The sequence below is a fragment of the Octopus sinensis genome, linkage group LG20 (genome assembly GCF_006345805.1).
Source record: "Octopus sinensis linkage group LG20, ASM634580v1, whole genome shotgun sequence".
Lineage (NCBI taxonomy): Eukaryota > Metazoa > Mollusca > Cephalopoda > Octopoda > Octopodidae > Octopus > Octopus sinensis.
The window spans coordinates 20,396,942-20,420,519 of record NC_043016.1 but is presented as its reverse complement, the minus strand read 5'-3'; the positions used below and the strand labels follow the sequence as shown (position 1 = coordinate 20,420,519).

The 23,578-nt window shown below is 35.5% G+C and overlaps 1 protein-coding gene across 3 annotated transcripts in view; it reads left to right on the top strand.

The window, feature by feature from the left end:
- Nucleotides 1–23,578, top strand: part of LOC115222615 (WD repeat-containing protein 20) — a 132,583-nt gene that overhangs the window by 1,044 nt on the left and 107,961 nt on the right. For 2 of the 3 annotated variants that reach the window (XM_029792918.2, XM_036511733.1), the window contains exon 2: nt 16,078–16,260. The exons of the other annotated variant lie outside the window; for it this stretch is intronic. In XM_029792918.2, the coding sequence (XP_029648778.1) occupies nt 16,078–16,260 (183 nt within the window). The remainder of the gene's footprint in view (nt 1–16,077; nt 16,261–23,578) is intronic. 3 annotated transcript variants of the gene reach the window in all.

Below are 23,578 nucleotides of genomic sequence, written 5' to 3'. Positions count from 1 at the left end.
TATATTATATATATATATATATATAAATAATAATAATTATGATAATACTAATATGACTGGAACAGTAAAAGGAGTCTATATATATATATACTAATATTATAAAATAATAATAATTAATATAATATAACCTGCCTGAACACGTAAAAGAGTATCTATACTATCTATATATATTATATTAAATTAGAGACAAAAACCACTATTATGCAAATCAACAAAGACCTTAATCCAATACATACTAAATTAATTATCTTATTTAAAATTTCCCCTTATTAATATCCACTACGATTGTTTCATGTCTTCTTTTCGCACATCTTGAGTAGTAGACATTCTTCAGGTGGTTTCAAATCTAAAATATAATCAATATTTTTAAGATATAAATAATCTTATAATCTAAAATAAAAATTTACTTATAATAACTCTATTATTAAATATGATGTATCGAAATCGACTATAATGTTAAATATTAACTTTAATTTATAAGGTAGAAAATCCATATTCTAATATCCATTTTAGTCTATATCTACTACTTATAGATATTTAAAATGACTAATATATAAAATTATCAATGAAAAAAAATATATATATAAATATTATCAAAATCAAGTCTAAAATAATCTCTATAAACGATAATAATGAAAACCCTAATATATTTAATTTCTCATATTTAAAGATGAAGTAGCTAATTTCAAAATACAAAAAATATATATACATGCTCACGCTCATATATATGTATGTATATAAACATATATAAATACGTGCACAAACACACACACACATATATATCTATACATACACATATAGACATGGATATATTTTATAATGCAGCCCTAGACTTCTACAACATTACTTATGCATACTCGCACACACACACACACACACACATACAATCACTCATTCATAAACGTATACTCTCAGCAGACAGACTAATACAGAGGAGAAATAACATCCAGTAGCCGCAGATACTCAACCACATACTTATAGAATATTCCATTCTTAGTAAATATAGTATTAATAAGCTATAAAGTACTATAAACAAAATTATGAATGGGAATAATTATCTAATAAAATTATGCTATTAAATTAAATTAAATTAAATTAATTTAATAGCATTATTTATATTAGATAATTATTCCCATTCATAATTTTGTTTATAGTACTTATAGTATTTATTTAATACTATATTACTAAGAATGGAATATTTCTATAAGTATGTGGTTGAGTATCTGCGGCTACTGGATGTTATTTCTCCTCTGTATTAGTGTCTTGCTGAGAGTATACGTTTATGAATGAGTGATTGTATGTGTGTGTGTGTGTGTGCGAGTATGCATAAGTAATGTGTAGAAGTATAGGGCTGCATTATAAAATATATCCATGTCTATATGTGTATGTATAGATATATATATATGTGTGTGTGTTTGTGTACGTATTTATATATGTTTATATACATACATATATATATGAGCGTGAGCATGTATATATATTTTTTGTATTTTGAAATTAGCTATTTCATCTTTAAATATGAGAAATTAAATATATTAGGTTTTCATTATATACTATCGTTTATAGAGATTATTTTAGATCTTGATTATAATATTTATATATATATATTTTTTCATTGATAATTTATATATATTAGTCATTTCAAATATCTATATAAGTAGATATAGACTAAAATGGATATTAGAATATGGATTTTCTACCTTATAAATTAAAGTTAATATTTAACATTATAGTCGATTTCGATATAATCATATTAAATAATAGAGTTTATTATAAGTAAATTTTTATTTTAGATTATATAGATTATTTATATCTTTAAAATATTGATTATATTTTAGATTGAACCACCTGAAAATGTACTACTCAAGATGTGATGGAAAGAAGACATGAAACGATCATAGTGGATATTAATAATTGTTAAATTTTAAATAATATAAATTGATTTATGTATTGATTAATCTTTCTTAGTTTGATTTGCATAATAGTGGTTTTGTCTCTAATTAATATAATATATATTTTACTATAAAATTGGATTCAATCCTAAATCTGATTTTTCCCTGTAAGTTTGGATTTAATTCCAATATTTATATTATTATTATATATATCATCATCATCATCATCATCATCATTTAGCGTCCGTTTTCCATGCTAGCATGGGTTGGACGGTTCTACTGGGGTCTGTGAAGCAGAAGGCTTCATCAGGCCCAGTCAAATCTGGCAGTGTTTCTACATCTGGCTGGATGCCCTTCCTAACGCCAACCACTCTCGTGAGTGTAGTGGTGCTTTTTTACGTGCCACCCGCACTGGTGCCAGACAGAGCTGGCAACGCCACGAATGGATGGTGCTTTTTATGTGCCACCGCACGAGGGCCAGGCGAGGCTGGCAACGGACACGAAACGGGGCGGTGCTGGCAACGGTCGCGAAACGGAAAGTTCTCTTACATGCCACCGGCACTGGTACACATCTGCAATTTCCATTGATCGATTTCGATTCTGATCCTCACTTGCCTCAATGATAATAATAATATGACTGAAACAAGTAAAAGAGTATATATATATATATATACATACTCTTTTACTTTTTCAGTCATTTGACTGTGGCCACGCTGGAGCACAGGCTTTAGTCAAGCAAATCAACCTCAGGACTTATTCTTTGTAAGCCTAGTACTTATTCTATCGGTCTCTTTTGCTGAACTGCATATACATATATATGTATATATATATGTATATATGTATATATATATGTGTATATGTATATATATATGTGTATATGATATATATATATGTATATATATATGTATATATATGTATAAATATATGTAATATATGTTGTATATATGTATGTATATATGTATATATATATGTATTATATGTATATATATATGTAATAATATATGTATATATATATGTATTATGTATATATATATGTATATATATAGTATATATGTATTTATTATGTATATATATATGTATATATATAATGTATATATGTATATATATATGTAATATGTATATATATATGTGTAATATGTATGTATATATGTATATATATGTATATATATATATATGTTATATATTATGTGAAATAAAGATGAATAATCTTGTAGTAGATTAATCAAAAGTTTAACCCGATACCTTAGTAGCAAAAATCACAGCAGTGAACAGCACGGTTGGAGGTACAACCATCTGGCGTTGCAACCATGCGTTGGTGCGGATAATTGAAATTAAAACATTATTGGTGAATTGAAGAATGGAGCTGAACGCAGATTGACAGAATCGTTTTATTTCATTCTACACGTGTTTTGTTTTTCCAACGGATTTCCTTTTTTCTTCCTGAAGAGAAAGACACAATATGGTCCCATTATTCAATCGGATTTTGGTAATTTGTGCCTTCGAACACGTGTAGAATGAAATAAAACGATTTCTGTTCAATCTGCGTTCAGCTCCATTTCTTCAATTCACCAATAATGTTTAATTTCAATTATCCGCACCAACGCACGGTTGCAACGCCAGATGGTTGTACCTCCAACCGTGCTGTTCACTGCTGTGATTTTTGCTACTAAGGTATCGGTTAAACTTTTGATTAATCTACTACAAGATTATTCATCTTTCTATTTCACATAATACATACCGCTTCGTCAAGAAACTGCTACTTTAACCGACGCCAATAATGGAGTTGTTCGAGATTGATGCGTCCCTTAAGGATTTTCTATACCACCAAAGGATGCCTTCCTTAAGGAGTTGGTTTGTAAAACCAACGCATTCATAAACCGGATAAGATGGCTCATTTTCTTCCACGAGAACGAAGATCTAAAATCGAACCGGACAACTGCATCGTCCGAATACGGCCGGCTTTTTAAAACATTGGATACGCCGCCACCGAACCCAAGACTGAAGAAGTCTGAGGACGACTTGTGGGACATAGTTAGAAAGATTAAGTCAGGAAGTCACCCAGGAGAAATGCCCACCTCAGATACCTAGATAAAATTACCAGGACATTAATAGAACGGACGGAGTCCTGGTCCAGTCCGACAAGACCAGGAACACATACAAGATGCCCATTAAGCAGTACCTAGATTTACTCGGTAAAGAGATCAAGAAAAGTTATAAAAAACCAATTGGAGTACCCTGAGGAAGGTAAACTTGGAAATTAAGGATATAATATTTAAACAACCGAATTCAAATGAAACTCAGCCGCTTAGCCCCAGCAACCCAGATTTATAGTGAAGGACCATAAACCTAACTTCCACACCAACCCAGCGCTAAGACTCATATGCCCTGCTAGATCTGATATCGGGATAATCAGTAAGTACATTTTAGATAAATATATCCCTAGTTTAGTAACAAGCTGAAGCTCAGCCTCTGGGCCAACTCCTCGCAGGTAGTGAAGTGGTTCTCTCCATCCCCAATAAGAACCGTACTAGGTTCATTCAGTTTGATATCGCCAGCTTCTACCCCTCGATTAACCCTAGTGTGCTAAATAAGGCCCTCTGGCATGCTCACACAACAAGGCAGGCCTCACCAGAGAAGAGATAGATATCATTTTAGTTGCCAGGAAATCGTTTATTAAGTTTGATAATAAGCTGTGGATCCGTAAGGATACTCCCAATGAATTTGATGTGCCTATGGGTAGTTCGGATAGTGCGCAGATAGCCGATTTGGTCGGAATATATATTCTCTACGAATTGTCCGATCAATTCCCGGAGATCGCGGGCGGCCTGTATCGTGACGATTGTCTTTTTACCTGCAAAACACCACGAACAGAATAGTGCAGAAAACTAAGAGCAGGTTAGCTAGGTTTTTTAATAGAATGGGCATGAGTATAGTTTTTGATAATGAACTCACCAAGGCTAATTTCCTAGACGTTACACTTAACCTTAATAGCGACTCATACTGCCCTTACCATAAGCCTTCCACTAATTTGAAGTATGTCAGTGTCTTCTCAAATCATGCCAAAACCGTAACAGACAATTTGGTTAAAAACATCTCTCTAAGATTGTCTGGCTTGTCCGCCAGTGCCGATATTTTTATGCAGAAAACGGATTTTTATAACGCCGCACTATCCAAGGCCGGTTATAGGCAGAAGGTAATTTATATTGATCCGGCCCTTCCGATGCCATCATTCGGTCATCAGGATAGGGCCGTATATAATAACATTAACATTTTAAGTAAGGACGGGAGCGCGGCGGATACCGGGGTAGTCGCTCCCGCATTTAATTTAGCGAACAAGGATAATTATCGGTCCGGGAGGTCTTACACTAACCCAAGACCCGTTATTCATCCGAGAATCACCCACCCAAATGCGAGAGCTGGCGTCCCGACCCATCACACTGATAGGAATAAGCATATATGGTTTGTAATCCCCTTTGGTAAGCAGATTAGAACTAACCTCCCCCTCATGTTTAGACAAGCCATCGCCAATAACTTCCCCAAAATTCCAAATATTACTCCACGGTTAACTCACATAAGTTAGGATAGCTAGCTTCTCCAACACTAAAAACCTCGCCCAGATAATCGCCTCCCATAATAATAGGCTACTTACTAAGACCCTATCACCTTTTCCGGAGGCACAGCCTCTTCCGCTCCCGGTTTAATGCTCAGTAGGAATAATTATAGTAGTAATAATGATATGAGAGCCAGTACAGTGACACATAATCTCAGCTCCAGCCAGGGAGTACCCACTAGGGGTATAGTTATAAATAGGGGTGTTGTGGTTGATGGTAACAATGGGAGTAGGGTAGAGAGCCCCTTAGCATCCCCAGCATCATTTCCCGCAATAGCAGTACCACGGGCAGTAGCAATGACAGCACTCTGATAGATAGTGGAGAATCAGGGGTTATTCCTATAGTTAATAGTGACGTAGTGGAAAATAGAGTAGTAAGCGGCTGCAGGTCTCGGAACGAATATAGTGACAGGAACGCAGTTCTAATTTCAGAAACCAATCCTGGCAGAGTAAGATTCACGTCGGCGAACTCCAAGATCAAAAACGCCGTCTACCAATGCAAGGTTTACACGGACTCAGATGCCTTCACTTATATAGGGGCATCATCCTCAAGATTGTCTTTGCGTGTCTCCAACCATTACGCAACTTTTCGGGACGTGAACAAGCGCCAGACCACGGGACTCAGTAAGCTAATATGGCGACTGAAGGATGCGAACTTAAGCTATAGGCTGGAATGGTCAATTTTGTCGGTGCCCTCCCATTTGATAGGGGCAGAAGACAGTGCAACCTTTGTGTCTCCGAACTCTTCCATATTTTGTTGCCAGAGGCCGGATGGTAAACGGGCTCTTACAGTCGGCTTTTCGATGCCCCCATTGGCGGCGTTACACTTATCTGGCCTTTAAATAGCGTTTATAAATAAGACCGGCACCCATAGCCCTTGGTAACAAATTCTGAAATAGCTTTTAAGATATCTACAATTAACCACTGCAAGGGAAATTACTCCTGTAAGACAAACGGGGCTTGTTTTTTCACAGCGGGGGGTTTCCTTGTCAAGGCAGGCTTAGATGAACACACACACACATAAAACATAATATATATATAATTTCTTTATTTTTTTTCTTTCTGCCACCCAACGGCTATCACGGCAGTAGCCACTGACAGCCGAACGATCAAACGCACACACGTACACAAAAAATGTTTTCTACCCCTACGCCAACACACACATATATAGAACAGTATACACACACACACGTCTCTATAGATTTTTTCTCGCCCCTTATAAACAATCCAATATTCTTTAAATAGTCAGAACTTTATTCTCGGTCACAAAGAACATCTATACACCCTCACCCACACGATTGACCGATGCCTGACCCGTTGAATTCTCAGCCACCGGTTCTCAACATAACTGATAAACAGTTTCGCCATGGGCTCTTAGGAGCACAGTTCGATTTGTTTTTTGCTCTGCCTCTGTTCTGTTTTTGTTTTTCCAACGGATTTCCTTTTTTCTTCCTGAAGAGAAAGACACAATATGGTCCCATTATTCAATCGGATTTTGGTAATTTGTGCCTTTCGAAACACGTGTAGAATGAAATAAAACGATTTCTGTTCAATCTGCGTTCAGCTCCATTTCTTCAATTCACCAATATATGTATATATATGTATATATATATATGTATATATATATGTATATATATGTATATATATATATGTATATATATATGTATATATATATGTGTATATATATATGTATATTTATATGTATATATATATATGTATGTATATATGTATATATATATGTATATATGTATGTATATATGTATATATATTGGTAAAAACGGTAAGATTACAAAGAAAGAAAGAGACCTCAATATTATGTAAATAAAGGATGATATTGAATAATTGTCACATATTATTTTACAGATATATATATATATATATATAATATATATATATATATATATATATATAGTTCATAGATGAGAATCAGATATTTTCCATATAGAATACATTGTAGTGCTCAAGAGATTTAAACTTGAGTGGGTATATAAGTAAATATGAGGATAAGCAAGTTAGACAGATTAAAATATAAAGTATAAAAAAAAAACATGGAATATTAAAAAGGTATATATGTTTACATACATACCTTTTGGTCCAGCTTACACAAAATACAAATGATATAGAGAATTAAAGGGGTTGAAGAAATGTATTACAAATCCATCAGTTGTTTCTGGGGGCTTGGTAGTCCATATAGATAATGTCTGTAGATTGATTCCATCGTAGGATTAGATGATCTCCATCTTGAATATCGTTTGTATTCTGCGTAAGTTGGACCTTTTTGTATGTAAACATATATACATACATTTTTTTATATTCCATGTTTTAATATACTTTATATTTTAACCTGCCTAACTTGCTTATCCCTACATTTACAACCTATATATATACACACAGACATTATGTGTATGTTATTTTCAAACGAGACAGTACAACCATATCTGATTCTTCAAGTGCTTCCATTCTGTGTATGTACATATATTTACTAGATTGCTGACATTTATCAATGCTTTCTTCCATTATGTTGATGCACCATTTTCTATCATTAATAAAACTCTTGGCACTTTTGGCGAGATGAATATGCTAGGGTATGGTATAATCATCAATAAGAGATGTGATTTTCTCTATTCATGTTCATGTTGTCAATTACTCCGGATTTCCTGAAATCTTTCTAAGCAATATTTGGTTCTACTTGCTATACATGAGGAATTACCTAGGATGTCAATTCTATTTGTATTTATTGGTATCTGATTGTTTTATATAGTTAACCAAGTTTGCTTAACACTGAGTGTTTTATAGATATCTGCCTGGATTCATTAATCCCTTTTACTTTTTGTTATATGTTATTATCATTTGTTCGTTCCTGTCTGGGCTATGAAAGGTCTTTGTATATTTTTGTTGGTCGTAATTATTCATGCCAGTATGTAATTCCTGACGAAGAATCTAATTTTTATTTCATGAAGAGTTTTTCATTTTTGTCTTTGGAATTAATTAGACTCCAAAACAATCTGTAGAATGTATGTTGGTTCTGTACCATCTTGGATTATGAATTAAAGTTGGTCTACACCTACAAGCTTTCCTTTCCTTATACTTCATTTACTGTTTTTGCAAATACTGAATATATATTTTTATATATATTCTTTACTTGGATTGTGCTGGTGGACTTGGATGTTTGACATCCCTTTGAAGGATTTCGGTCCTCACCTCTTTTATATATATATATATATATATATATATATATATTTACAGTGATGCATTGATATACGAGTTAATTTGTTCTCAGAGACTGCTTGTAAAGTTTGTAAAGCAGAGCAGTAATTTCCCATAGTAGCAATGTCATAAATTGTAATTCATTCCCAGAAAAATATTTTACCTATAAAACTTCAGGTTCATCCTTCTATTCTGTACCAACAACACCTACTTGCAGTACAAAAACAGCACATATTGATAATATAGCGGCCTCCTAAAGGGGTCCAGCTTCAATGAGATCTTGATTACCCTTTGGATGACCTGGAATGCAATGCCCTCAATGCTAACTGGCATATCACCTTATACCGAAGCTACATTGGTGACGCCTTTGTCCTAACCTGTTCTAGTGATGAGGTGACAAGGATCCACGACATCTCCAATAGCTTTCCCCACAACATTCAACAACAATGCAAGTCTTTAAGAAAGAGGTGAAGAGAGACATCTTCTCCCTCAAATTCAGTGTATCCAAAGGTGTTGAAGTTTATATATATATATATTTACAGTGATGCATTGATATATGAGTTAATCTTTCTCTCTCGCTGGTGGCTCTTTCTCTCTCGCTCACAGCTCTTTCTCTCTATCTCTCACTCTCTTTCTCTCAATGTGTGTGTGTTAGAGAAAGAGATAGACAGACAGAGAGACAGACATGGACTGAGAGAAAGAGAATGAGAGACAGAGAGAAAGAGCCGTGAGCGAGAGAGAAAGACAAATTGAAAGCATGCGTGTATCTCTGAATGACAACTGTATTAACATTACTATCCCATTACTATGCCGTATTTGTCACTTACATAACTCTGTCCTCCCCTTCCTTGGTATCAGCCACACTCTCTATGCCACTATGTTTCCTCTCATACTATCGCTCTTGCACCCTTCTCATTTTATTAAATAGTAGCCCAACTCACCACTTCGAAGGCGGTGCTCCAGCATGGCCACAGTCAAATGACTGAAACAAGTAAAAGAGTAATTACGTTAATTTATTTATTCACCCCTTTACTAAAGTCATGGGTGGTGGTAGCTGTACGTTCAGAGCCGTGTCATTCTTGCTCAAAAACAACAGAAATTACCAAACTCTTCAGAAAGAATCCGTACAATACATGTGCAATAATTGGAAGTATTTTCATTCTTTTATTCCTAATAGTACAATGCAGGAATATGTTCCAACTCTACTCATGTATGCTTGCATACATGAATAGGATTGGAACATACAGCAATAATGTTGAATTAGCTGCTATTAGTGAATTGTACAATGTTGCAATTCGGGTCCATCACAAAAATGACGATGAAATTATTCTTCCTCTGTTCACTGTTTGCAGTTGGACATTCACAGAAAGGGAGATTTCAGTATTATATAGTGGTGAAATTGTCAACGGCCATTACAATGCTCCCTTTCCTATAAACAATCATGAGCATGAAAGAAATGTAGAAGTAAATGAAATATAAACAAGAAAGAGACAGAGAAAAGAATGAGAATCCAAACACTTAGTTTGAAAACTGTTGAAGAGAGTAAAAACCATTGGAAAGTTAGGTTGCAAAAAAATGAGGGATTTTGAGAGGAGGACAAGAGAACAAGAAGGTGATAAAGATAGGGAAATAAAATTGCAGAGAAAGAAAGAAAATAGAAATAAAAATGACAAAGAAATAACGATTGCAAAAAAGAAGAGAAAATGGTAGAATAAATAGAAAACAAGAGAGTGAAAGCGAGTGAAAAATACGACTAAAAAATAGCTTTCTAGAGAAAATCAGCAGAAAAGTATAGATGATTTCAATGGCAAGGTGTAGAATTTAATTATGATCTTAATTGTAATTATGCAATTGAAAAAATGGTCTTCCTGGATTTTATGTGCAAAACATGTGTAAATTGTTGCAGTTGGACATTTACAGAAAGGGAGAGTTCTGTAATCCTTTTTATGTATGCTCCTTCTGGAAAAATGTGTAATATTGTTTATAAGAAAATTCTAGATTTAGAATAAATTGTAAATAAGATGAACAACTAACACAATTAAGAGGTGAAAGGTCATGGGCTGAAAATAGGAATCTTAAAAATGAAATGCAAAAATGTATTTAGTATGGCAAAACAGTGTCATATGGTGGTTGGCTCTCAAGTAATATCAGGTAACCCTGATGTCTGTGTGTGTGCATGTGTGCACATTGTGTGTACTTTCTGTTTTACATACCAGATATTATAATTCTGCAAATAAAGTTTTTCAAAATTGTAATTGCTTATCATTTTTTTGTCCTGCTTAATTTTAAAGTTATGTACAGTAATTATTTTAATGTTGCTGATTTTCTTTAGAAGTATACATTTCAATCATAGGAGATCGTAATTCCACAGAAAAATTAGGGCTAGTGCTGGGGGTTTGGTTTAGGATTTAATACTAGGGTTAGTATTGTAGTTTAGATTTTAGGGATAAAATTAGGATTAGGATCTTGAGTTAAGTTTTAAGGTAAGAGCTGAGAGTTAGCATTTAACATTAGTGTTTTGTATTAGCATTTAGGGTTATAATTTTTAGTTAGGATAAGGGTTAGTTTAATCAGAAATTGAAAAGGAATTCAAAAGATTTGAATTTATGTACAAATTTTTACAGAATTGAATTCACATGTGTTTGAAATATGGATATCAAACTATATTCTTAAATGAAGAAAAGTAAAAAGGTCTACAAAGTGTTCTTAGTCCAAAAATTTGTTGAGTGTTTTTTGTTTTCGAAAATATTTACTATAATTTAGATAAAGAGCTTTGTGATGCCACCGTTAATTCTCTGAGTCATTAACACGGACATGTCGAGTGTTTTAGCTAGTACACACACACACACACACGAATTACTCACTTTATAGAAATAATGCATTCTTGAAATTCTAGTGGTAATGCAAAATTAAGTTTCCTGTTGATTTACATATTATGTTAGATTGTGTTCCTGTGTTATTTTCTTGTAAAATAAAAGTTCTGGCAGGTGTGTACTTTCAGAGAAGTACAGTTTCATCAACGTTTCATGCTTGCTCTAGTGTTACCCCCTTCAACAACCATATTTTTCAACTGCTTAGGGTAACTTGTATTTGCGCTCATAGTTTCGCCAGTCACTTCTTTGTTAAACCTTTCAAACCAGCCTTTACAAGCCAAAAAAGATTTTTGATGAGAAGATTCACCTTCCTTTTTCTGCAAATTGCCATAAGCATTAAGGCTCTTTTTTGAATTACCATTGTGTTTATCAGCACATCACACTGATTCTCATCCTCAATCCACACACTCAGGAGTCATTCCATTTTAAGTATTACACATGATCTATGAAAAAATAAGGTCTGGACAGTTAACCGAGTAGTTTCTTGAGCACTTGACATAATTTTCTCTTTCTTGTCATGTATTGTTCCCACTGTAGATGTTGCAAGATTTAATGTTTTGGCAATATAACTTTTCTCTTCTGCGTCAATTCTTTTAAAACTTTAATATTCAAAGTTTAATATTCAGTGTAATCTCTTTACAGTTCCTTTTTGCACTACTGCCTTTAATTCTACTCGACAGCTTCTTTCCAGACATTTTAAATTGAAGGCAAATCCAACAGCAGTAGCAATTAATTATCCATAACTAATAGGTAGTTAGTTAAAAAAAAAATGGCCCAAGAGAGACCTGATTTGTGAGAGTGGAGTATTGTTTTTCCTGAGAGATGCAATAATGATGATTAAAAGAAAAGGTGATGGTCTGAGGAAGAGAAAATAGTATATGACTACAGTTAATTACCAGATTTTTTTGTAGGCAATTCACCCCCTGCATTTATGACTCAAGACATGAAGACACACACACACACACACTCACATGTGCATGCTTGCTTGTCAGTATACATACTGATATCTGTTGCAGCCAGTTGAATTCAAAAGACGGTGGGTTGATGTTGATGATGTGGGTTATATTGGTTTAGATGCTAGTGATGGTGGGCAGGTATTGTTGGTGTTGTGGTGGTTGCATTATTCTTGGAAATTGTATTGTTGGGGCTGTTTCGTCTCAATAAATCCTCATAGTCAAAGACATTTTATTCACCTTTTAAAATACGCTAAAATATTATTTATGTTTTTATTTGAAATAGATTTGATTTACTTCATATGCACACACACATACATACATGCATACATGCATGCATACATACATGCATGCATACATACATACATAAATACATACTCTCTCTCTCTCTCTCTCTCATTATTTCCTCGTGTTCCTTTCTGTTGAAGAGCGTAGGCTCGAAACATAAAAGACTTTCTCACCTTCCTGAGCGTCAAACTAATACACCAGCTTGTTGTTTATACTATATACTCATACTATGTATGCTGTATATATATGTGTGTAATATGATGAAATTTTTTGAAATCATTAACTATACACTTTGATCTTAACTAAATGCAAATGGCCATTGAGTTAAGAAGAAAGTGTATTAAGTAGTTTTAAATTGTTTTTAATACAAATTTCCAAAAGAGTGATAGAACAGACTGTATCCTGAAATCAATTGTCATACATTACAATTCTCATAAGCACAAAATCCTGTAACCTAAGGTATGTAATTCAGGAGTGCCTCTGTGTGTGTGTGTGTTGATCTGGATCTATATAACATTTTCCTTTTCCCAAGCTCAAGGGGGTTGTTAAAGGGACCTGTTTTCCTGACAAGGAGCTTTCAAGAAGACCATGATAACAGAACCAGGAAGAATTCTGGGAAAATCCTTCCACGACTGCATGGAGGCATGGTGCTGAAGGATGTGAAAATGTGTTGGATTCAAAGAGGATTATTTCGAAGGGGAAAGCTTGTAGTTTGTATTTTGGATTTCACATAAATTTTTGTGCCCCCTGTCATTTTTCTTTACTTAGACACCTCATATGGCTGCATGCACAGTTGTATATATTAGTGTTGAGGCAGAATTGTTAATACATCAAGCAAAATGCTTAATCAACATTTTCTTACAGTCCTTTATGTTCTGAGTTCAAATTCTGTTGATGTTGACTTTGTCAACCTTTCAAGATTTATAAAATAGGTACTAATCGAGCACTGAAGTCAATGTAATTGGCTGTCCCCTCCCTCCAAATTGCTCCCTTTTGTCAAGATTTGATCCATTGTAACTTGAAATATAAATAAACATTTACTCATATATCATCTGCTTGGGCTTGCTTGGTTGTGTGTGTGTAGGCTAAATCATACTTTAGATTGAGGAAGGAAGCCAGGTGTGTCTTTAAGAAGCAGTCAACAAACCATGAAATAATTTTTCAGGGACACCTTGTTGCTTTTTTCCACACATCATATCTTAAAAAGAATGTGTTTTCATTCTTATTTAAGCAGCAGCAAAGTTATTCTGATTTACACTGTAATAGATATACTGTTGTGTCTGAGGAGAGTCATTCTCTTTTAGTGCCTTATAATTTAACACACACACACACACACACACACACCGGTGCAAGACACAACAAAAATTTAAGAAAAATAAAAAAGGAAATAAGTGGAAATTTTACCTGTGAATATGTTAAATTATAAGTCACTAAAAGAGAATGGCTCTTCCCAGACACAACAGTATATGCTTCAACACATAAACTCACAAAAAGAATCTTGCAAGCCAAATCCAAAAATGAACTGTAATAGATGTTTTCTTATTAATGACAATTCACCAAAAAACAAATATGCATATTAGGCTGAAGGCACCAAGACCCAGATTTGTGTATAGTGGGGAGGTAGTGTTGTATTGGACAATAAATTTAATCTAACGTGCAAACTGATATTATAAAGAATGATTAATTTAGAGAGAGAGAGAGGTGAATAGTGATAGGTATCTTTAATTTTAGCCAAGGGAAGGCAAACATTTGGTTGGTTTGTATGAGAGGAGTGAGATTGTGTTTCTGTAGAATAAAACTATGAGCTAATTCAAATTTTAAAGTAGGATTATGAATCATGATGGTATTCCTAACATGTATCTTCCCATAGACCTCTGCATCATTGCCTATCAATGTTCTATCCTCTTCATAGTATCCCATGTCTCACTTGTGTATAAGAGCACATGTAAGATTGCTTTTGAAGAGTCTGGTATGCATGTTATTGTCTTTGTTTTGAACACATCCTATATTGAGGTAAGTACCTTTCATCCTGCCCTTATTCTCTTTGAGATTTCAGCATCCATTCTCAGTGCATATTCCTTTACATCCTCAATTTCATTAGCCTTGTGCTTCATCTTTTAACCGTATATATTTTTTTGTTTTCATGTAGTTCATTTTAAAGTCTACTGCTAGACCAGAGTGTCCAGCTCAGTCAGTATGGTCTGCAGCTGGTCTGTGGTTTTAGTATTGAGTACAATGTCATTTGTGAATCAGATGTATGTTAGCTGCATGCCATTGGTGTTCATGCCATCTGTCCAGTCAATGTCCCTGATGACCATTTCTTGATATGCAGTAAAAATCTTTGGGAAGATAGTATCTCCTTGCTTGTTACCCTTCCTAATTGGAACCCTTACTGATGGTGATAGCAAAGCTATATGTGAGCAGTTTAATGTATTGCACCATGACACCTTACATTTCCAGAGATATCAACACTGCATTCATTTCATTGATGTCAAAGACATTTCCTGAATAAACAAAGGTGACACACAAAGGAAGCTTTATTCATTCCCTTGTTTTTGAGCTGTGTTAAAGTGAATATGTGATGTATTGTACTGTAGTTCATACAGAAACCTATTAACTCTTTCAGCTATTGATTGTTTAGGTGTTTTGATAGTCTGATGACTATGATCTTTGTAAACAGCTTATAGAGGTGGAGTGATGGTTTTTAAAATCTTTTTTTTTCACCCTTCTTATGAAGCAAGATGTTATTTGACTCTTTCCTCAGTGAGGATGTTTTTACCCTCCTTCAAATTGTAGAATGAAGATTTTCCACAGCTCTTCACCTCAGTGTCTTAACATCTCTGTTGTGATGCCATATTTCCGAGTAGCTTTGTCTGTTTTTGTCAGTTTGAGTGCATTTTCAGTTTCACTGATCAAAATAGGTGCAATTTCTTCCAACATTTGTGGCAATGGAGGATTGAGCTTCCCTGATGATTTAAAAAGGCTGGTGTAGAAAGTTTTGCACACTCCTTCCATCTTCCCTTTGTGAGCCCATCCTTGTTCTTAAGCATTGCCACCTCTGATCTATAGAGTACCTGCCCTCTCCTGCATTTTTTTAAACAAAGAAAATAAGTGTTTCAAAAATGCCATGAAAAGGATTAAAAGTTCTGACCATATTATCAATTGTCTTTTTCAATTTGTTTATTACCTCCTGTAATGTTCTTTTTGATCTTACTATCTAACTACTTGACCTTATTACTTGTTCCTATTTGTAGGCAGCAGACCTGACCAAACCAATAGATAAAAGGATTTATAAAGGAACATTCCCTACTTGTCATGACTTCAATCATCAGTCAGCATCATGTGAGAGTGTCTTGTTGTTAGTTGGCTTTACTGCTGGCCAAGTTCAACTTATCGATCCTATTAAACAAGAAATAAGCAAGCTTTATAATGAAGAGGTAGGTTACAGGAGACTTTGTTTCAGCTTTTAATGACCCCTAAAATATGCATTAATATTAAAAAAGTTTACATTAACTTTATTCTTCTAATTCAATAAAATCGTTTAATCTTTGAGATTTTCAGTTATTTTTGAACAGCTAAAGGTATTGAGCATATATTTTATAATAAGCAGAATTATAATTCCATAAATCTAAAATCAGCCAAAGCGATAAAATAAAACTTTTCACTGTACACACAAACACACACACACATGCGCGCGCACACATGCACACACACAGCTATATTTCCAGCCATTAGGTAGAAAATCTAGGGTTTTGATAATTTTTCTATTTAAGCAGCACATGTGTATGATGAGAATACTTCAAACCCCTAGGTACAAGTTTTCAGATAGTAATTTGCATACTCTGAAACAAATTGTGCAACTGTGTATTTGATCTGGAGATGGCGAGTACATATACTACAACTTTTTTTTATCTCATCTCTCCCATAGCTTTCTTTTCAGATAATGTTAGTTGCTAATTGTCTTCTAGCTGCCATTGTTTAACCCTTTGGTGTTCACATTATTCTGCCAAAATTAATGCTTTTTTTATCCATATTGTTTTGAATTAATCATGCATTATCTTGTAGTTATGAGATTTTGATGAGGTAGCTGTTAATTTTTTAAAAGATATTGTCGGGTTGGTCTGAGAGACCAGATCTGGCCAGTTCGAACATAAAACAGGCAGAATACTTTTGGCCGGATATGGCCGGTTTAAATGCTAAAGGGTTAAAGTGGTCAGTGCTGGTCATTATTAACTAGTACTTTGGACAACCATTATAACATTCACAAGATGACCCTCAGTTACCAAAGACATGAGATATCAGTTCATAGAAGATTACCTTTGATGACTTATTAGGATATTTGACTCACATGGTGAAGCTTAGAAAAATCAGCACATGGTAGTTGGTAATTTTTTTAGGTCCTTATCGATACTGATGGACAACTGTTTGTGTTAAGCAATGCATATTGTCAATAAGTAAAAAAACTGCCACAGGTAATGCCAACTGGTTTTAAGCAGGTAATACAAGTTTGGTGTAATTTATTATAAACATATCTAAAAAAAAAAAAAATAAATAAAAAAAGCATGCATTAGAGATTAACTTCATGGCCAACCTTCATAAGAGCAAAATGCAACTTATCAGGTGGTTGATTATTTCTCTATCATCATAAATAAATTTGAGACTATAAAAAGCTATGAAAGCTGACATTATGACAAAGTAGTGTGAACTGCAAAACATTTAGAGGTTAGAAAGAAACACAAATGCATGTGTGTGCACATACATGCGCACATGACTGGATGCGTTGTTAAGAACTACACTTTTGTAACCCTGTCAATTTGAGTTCAATCCAACTGAGGGGCATCTCTGAGAATTTTTGTTTTTTACTTTAGTCTCAGGTTGCCCAATGCTTTGTAAATGAGATTTGATAGGTATTAACTGTATGGAAGTGCCTTATGTAGTATTTAAGTGTTTGTGTTAATATATATATATATATATCGGTCTTTTAAACTTTTAACCTTTTAATATTCAGAGTACTCCATCAAATTTAATGCTTTTTGATTCACACTGTTTTGAAGTAATCATGCATTACCTTGTAGCTTTAAGATTTTGATGATGCGGTTGCTTATTTTTAGAATGACATTGTAGGGTAGGTGTGAGTGGCTGAATATGGCCAGTCTGAACATAAAACAAGTAGAATATTTGGGCCGGAAATGGCCGGTTTAAATACTAAAGGGTTAAACTAGCTCCTGCAGAGGGCTAATTGGTCTTGCGACCCAAAACTAAAGAAAGCTACATAGTATGACTGCAAAATATCTATAATGCCTATATGCCCCAGTAGTATTTTATCAGAGGTTAAGGACAGATGAAAATTAATTCTGTAATGCAATCATTCTATTGTTCTAGTCCCAAGTTGCATTCCAATTGTTGGTCAATTTGTCCCAGAGTTCTTATCTCAATGTAAAATTAATGAAGTGAATGCCTCCCCCTTGATCTCTGATGTCATCTGACAAATGCCAACTAAGATGGTGTGGATTAGCCAAGCTTTACCTGCTAGAAATAGTTACCCAAATGTTTTAAAATCAGATCCAGATGCTGGATGTTCAAGAACCAAATGAAGGGCAGATTTTCAAACCTGGGATCATCCTGATTCGTAAATGGTATAATATGTCTATGTAGAGCAAATACAGGGGTCCCAGACAGAAAGACAGAATTATGGTTTTATTAATTGTATAGATAGATAGATAGATAGATAGATAGATATGTTTCTTTATTAGCCACACAGGGCTGCACACAGATGGAACAGATTACAAAGTAGAGCTTTCCTCTTTTGGGGAGAGAAAAAAAAAGGAAAAGAAAGAAAAAAACCGATCAATAGGGATCGTGTATCACAGTGTCATGATGTAAAGTGTAAAGGGGGAAGCAGATAAGGTTTATCCATAGAAAGAAAAGCCTATGGAAAAGACCACGGTAACCCCTGTCAGATAGATAGATAGACAGACAGATAGATATTGTTATAACAGTTTGAATCTTCCCTAATATCTGATGAGATGAGTTTGTTCTACACACCTATAAAACTTTGATTATATAGAGTGAGTTCAACTATTATTAAAAAATATGTGTAATTCCTAGAAGATTCTTTCATTTGTCCACTCACTTATATGAATGCACATGCGAGTGATTGGATAGTATAAGCGCAGTATGGCTGAAAGATTACAAGTTTACTTTGCAGCCAGGAAATATATTGTTTGCATGTTATCTTGGGTAGGTATAATTTTCTTTAGCTCCAGGTTGGTCCATACCTTGCAAGTGAAATAGGATAGACAGAAGCAGACACTGTTCAGAAGCCCATCATGTGGATTGTGTCTGTAATTCAAAAGGTGTGCACATGTTACACAGTCATAATAATTTTTCCCTGAGAAATACATTATAGATAATTGTGCTTGTGGAATACTCAGCCACTTCCATGTTAATTCAGGAGCAGGTAATCGTCACTGCTCAATGATAAAGCTCCACAGTGTGTGTGTGTGTGTGTGTGTGTATCATCATTTAAAATCCATTTTCCATGCTTGGTATAAGTTGGATAATTGGCAGGAACTGGCAAGACCAGGAGCCATACCAGGTTCCATAGTCTGTTTTGGCTTGGCAATGCCCTTCCTAATATCAACCACTTTACAGAGTATATTGGGCACTTTTTATGTGACACCATCACCAGTGCTTCTTACATGGCAACAGCACCAATTTTTTCATTTGGTACTTTGGTTTTATGATACCAGTTCTGTTGTGGTGTGTGGGTCTTCTTGAGTACAACAATACATCACATTCCAGTCCCCTATCATCTTCCTGAGGTTCAGCATTTTGCGATCAGCCTTCTGTACTCTGTCTCATGTCTTCCTGGGTCTACCTCTTCCAAAACTTCCCTCCAATTTAAGTGATCGGCACTTGTTTATGCAACTATCCTCACCCATCTCATTATCAAACCAGCAAAGTCTCCTCTCTTGCACATTGCATGTAGTTCCTCTTATGCCTAACGTTTCTCTCAATACACTAGTGCCCTGTCACACATGTACACAGACATCTAGCAGAACACACCAACTTCATTCCTCTCTAATCTTCGCATACCCTCTGCATTCAGGGTCCACGTCTCACTACCATGTAGCATTGCAGTTCATACACAAGCATCATACAATCTTCCTATTACTCAGAGAGAGAGAGAGAGAGAGAGAGAGAGAGAGACCTTTGGCTGCCAACAGAGATAAAAGCTCTCTGAACTTTCTCCATGCTCTTCTTACTCTAGCAATTACATTTTATGTACAACCTCCTCCACTGCTAATTTGGTCACCTAGGTAGCAGAAATTATCTACAACTTTCAGAGAGACTCTGGGACATTTGATGAAACCAGTTTCCCATGTATCTGCTGTCTTTATGGCTCTTGTACATCTTCCATACACAAACACTACTTTCTCTGTTAACCTTCCTACTACTATTCCACTGCACCTCTTGTGTGTCCATAGCTTGCACTGGGTACATCAAATGGAATTTCTGTCTATACCCTCCCTATATATCAAGCCGGGCCATTTATCTGAAGGAGGAAGAGTCCTGTTCAATTTCTTGTTTCCTAGGACCTTGGTCTTTGCTAACTTAACTTTAAAACTTTGATTCCAGGTTTTGTTTCCACACCTGCAATTTATTTCATATGTGGAAACAGTTTCTGCTACAAGGGTCAGATCATGAGCATATAGTAGTTCCCTTTGGCTTGTAGTCTTAAATTTCTTGATTATGGCCTGGAGGAGGATGATGATGAATAGAAGAGAGCTGAGGAGCAAGCCTTAGTGAACACCTACCTGTACACTAATTTCATCACTGTACCCATGGATAACTCTTACCTAACTAACAGCCTCTCTGTAAATGGCTTGTATGACTTTAACAAGCCACTTGTCTACCTCAAGCTTCCTCAATGACCACCACATCACAGAGTGAGGCACTCTGTGGAAGGCTTTCTTTAGACCAACAAATACCAAGTGCAACTGCTTATTCTTAGTGAAACTTCTGCTGCAGTGGTGCTTCTATTTGGACAAAGCCAAACTGCATTTCATCTAGTCAAATTCTGTTCCTAATTAACTGGGCTATAACACTCATCACAACTCTCACCACCTGGTCCAGCAATTTGATGCCTCTGTAATTACTTCTAGCTAAGGCGTCTTCCTTGCCCTTATAGCAGCTGACTATGATGCTGCTATGCCAGTGACTTGGGATTATACCTTCCGGAATAATCTAGCTAACTATGCAGGTGACTAGACTGTATCTAAGGCATCTCAACTGTGACTCTTAATGGACCAGGGGCCTTCCCTGTCTTCATATGTTTAATTCCCTTATCTACCATGCTGCTGTCAACTAGGATAGCTGGTCCCGCTGTTGGGTTCATATGAGGGAGATTCTCTTTCTCCCATTCATTCTCCACATTTAATAGCCTTTCAAGGTAGCTCTTCCACTCCTCCACTCCTCTTTCTTTTCAGGATCACGAAAAGCAAGCATACTGTTATCTGTTCTTACACACTTGTCTCCCAGAACATTTTGATTCTCTCTAACATACTGCCTAGCAATCTGGAACACCTCAAGTCTCTGATATTCCTGCTGTAAGACACTGGCAAACCTCTTCTTTCCTCCTTCTGCCATAGCTAGATACAGCTGATGTCTAGCTTCTCTTATAGCTATCTGATATGTTGTTTTTGCTACATCCACTCTTCCACTCTTTCCAAACCCCTCTTTTCTCTTTTATAGCCCTATTGACCTCAGTGTTCCAGCACCAGGTCACCTTTGGTTTTTCACCCTCAGTAGATTGTCCCCTAAGAACTTTTAATTGTCCTCTATGTCATATATTTCCATCTCTTCCCCCTTCTCATCAAAGGCTTCATAAGGACATCTCTAAATTTCTAGCAACTTGCAAGATCTGTAAGCTTTCATTATCTCCTTTCCATATTGATTTGTGCCACTGGATGCTTTTATCTCTATGTCTGAAATTGCTAACCAGTAACCTATGTTGAGTTGTACATTCTTCAACTGGGAAAGACTTTGCATTCATGAAAATCCGCATGTCCCTGTTTCTGGTGAAGATGTAGTCAATCTGCCTAGTATGCCCATCAGATTGACAAGTGATAAGGTGGCAGTTAGGTTTCCTGAAGTTAGTGTTGCAAACTATTAAGTCATTTACATCACAAAACTCCAGCAACCTTTCTCTCATCGTTTCTGTGACCAGGACTAATCTTAGCTTAATAATTCTATCAAGCACCCTTTCTACCTCACTCACCTTATCCATCCATTCCTCTGCCAAAAGAATACCTATGCCATCATTGCTGCCCACTCAGAAGAACTTGTATCTATGCTTCTTGCTGGTGAGCAGGCTAACTGAGGTTCTCCTCCATTGCACACATTTACATACCTCTGCTCAAGCATTTCAATGATCTCACCTGACCTACCTTGTGCTAGTGTTGATTGTAGTAGCTCTGAGATTGTGAATCAGGGACGCCTGAGATGGAAGTTGTGAGGGATGTTTTCAGCATCTCAAAAGAAGATCATTATGATAGTTTGCCTGAAGGTAGCAGGTCCAACAGCTTCCTGTAAGCAGGCACAGGTTTCAGCATGGATTACAATTACAATTTCTTTCAGTCCTGTAAAGGCTTTTGGATATGCGACTGCTATGGGAGAGGGAAGCAGATAAGGTTGAGGAAGGGTAGGGAGTTTTCAAAATTATTATTAAAGCAACAGTCAGTTTCCAGGATGCAGAAGTAGCTGCACACATGATGATAATATATATATTCCAAATCATTATGAACATCATATTGTAGTCATATATCCATAAACATACACATGTACATATAAGTGTGTACATGAATAATGTATTACATGTAGAAACATGCATGTGGGATCCACAGGTTACATACATGCATTACATGTACTCTATAACTACGCATTTATAAATACAGTTCACAGATTGTAAAATCATCACAGGCAATATTTGTCTGTGTATATCATTATCATCATCATCATCATTTGTTTTCGATGCTAGCATGAGTTGGATAGTTTGACAAGAGCTTACCAGCTGAAGGGCTGTTCAAGCTCCATATCTGTTTTGGCATGGTTTCTATGATCGGATGCCTTTCCTAATGCCAACCACTTTACAGAGTGTAATGGGTGCTTTTATGCAGCACCGGCACAGGTGCTTTTTTCACTGGGAGATGCTCTTTGTTACTAACAGAAGTAGTCATTCTCTGAACTTTACTCGGCCTATTCTTATTCTAGCAGCTATGCTTTTGGAACAACCACCCCTACTACTAACTTGGTCACCTAAGAAACGGAAACTGTCTACTAGTTCTAGGGATCTCCACTGACATATGAAGGAGTTTTTTGTTTTTTTTATATAACTGGTGTTTAATGTACCTGCACATTTGCCACATGTAAAGACTACTTTCTCCATTAGTCATCCAGTGACACAGTTGCACCTCTTATATGTCCATAGCTTGCACAGTGTACACCATATGGAGTTTTTCCTGACACCTTTTCTACATATTGAGCAGAGCCATCTCCCTTATCAATATTTTTGTCCTTGTTAAATTAACTCTAAGGCCCTTTGATTCCAGCCCTTGCTTCCATGCCTGAAATTTCTTCTCCAGTTTTGGTAGTGATACAGCAATAAGAACAAAGTTATCAGTATAGAGGAGCTCCCAAGGGCAGCCAGTCTTAAGTTCCTCAGTTATAGCTTGGAGGACCATGATAAATAAA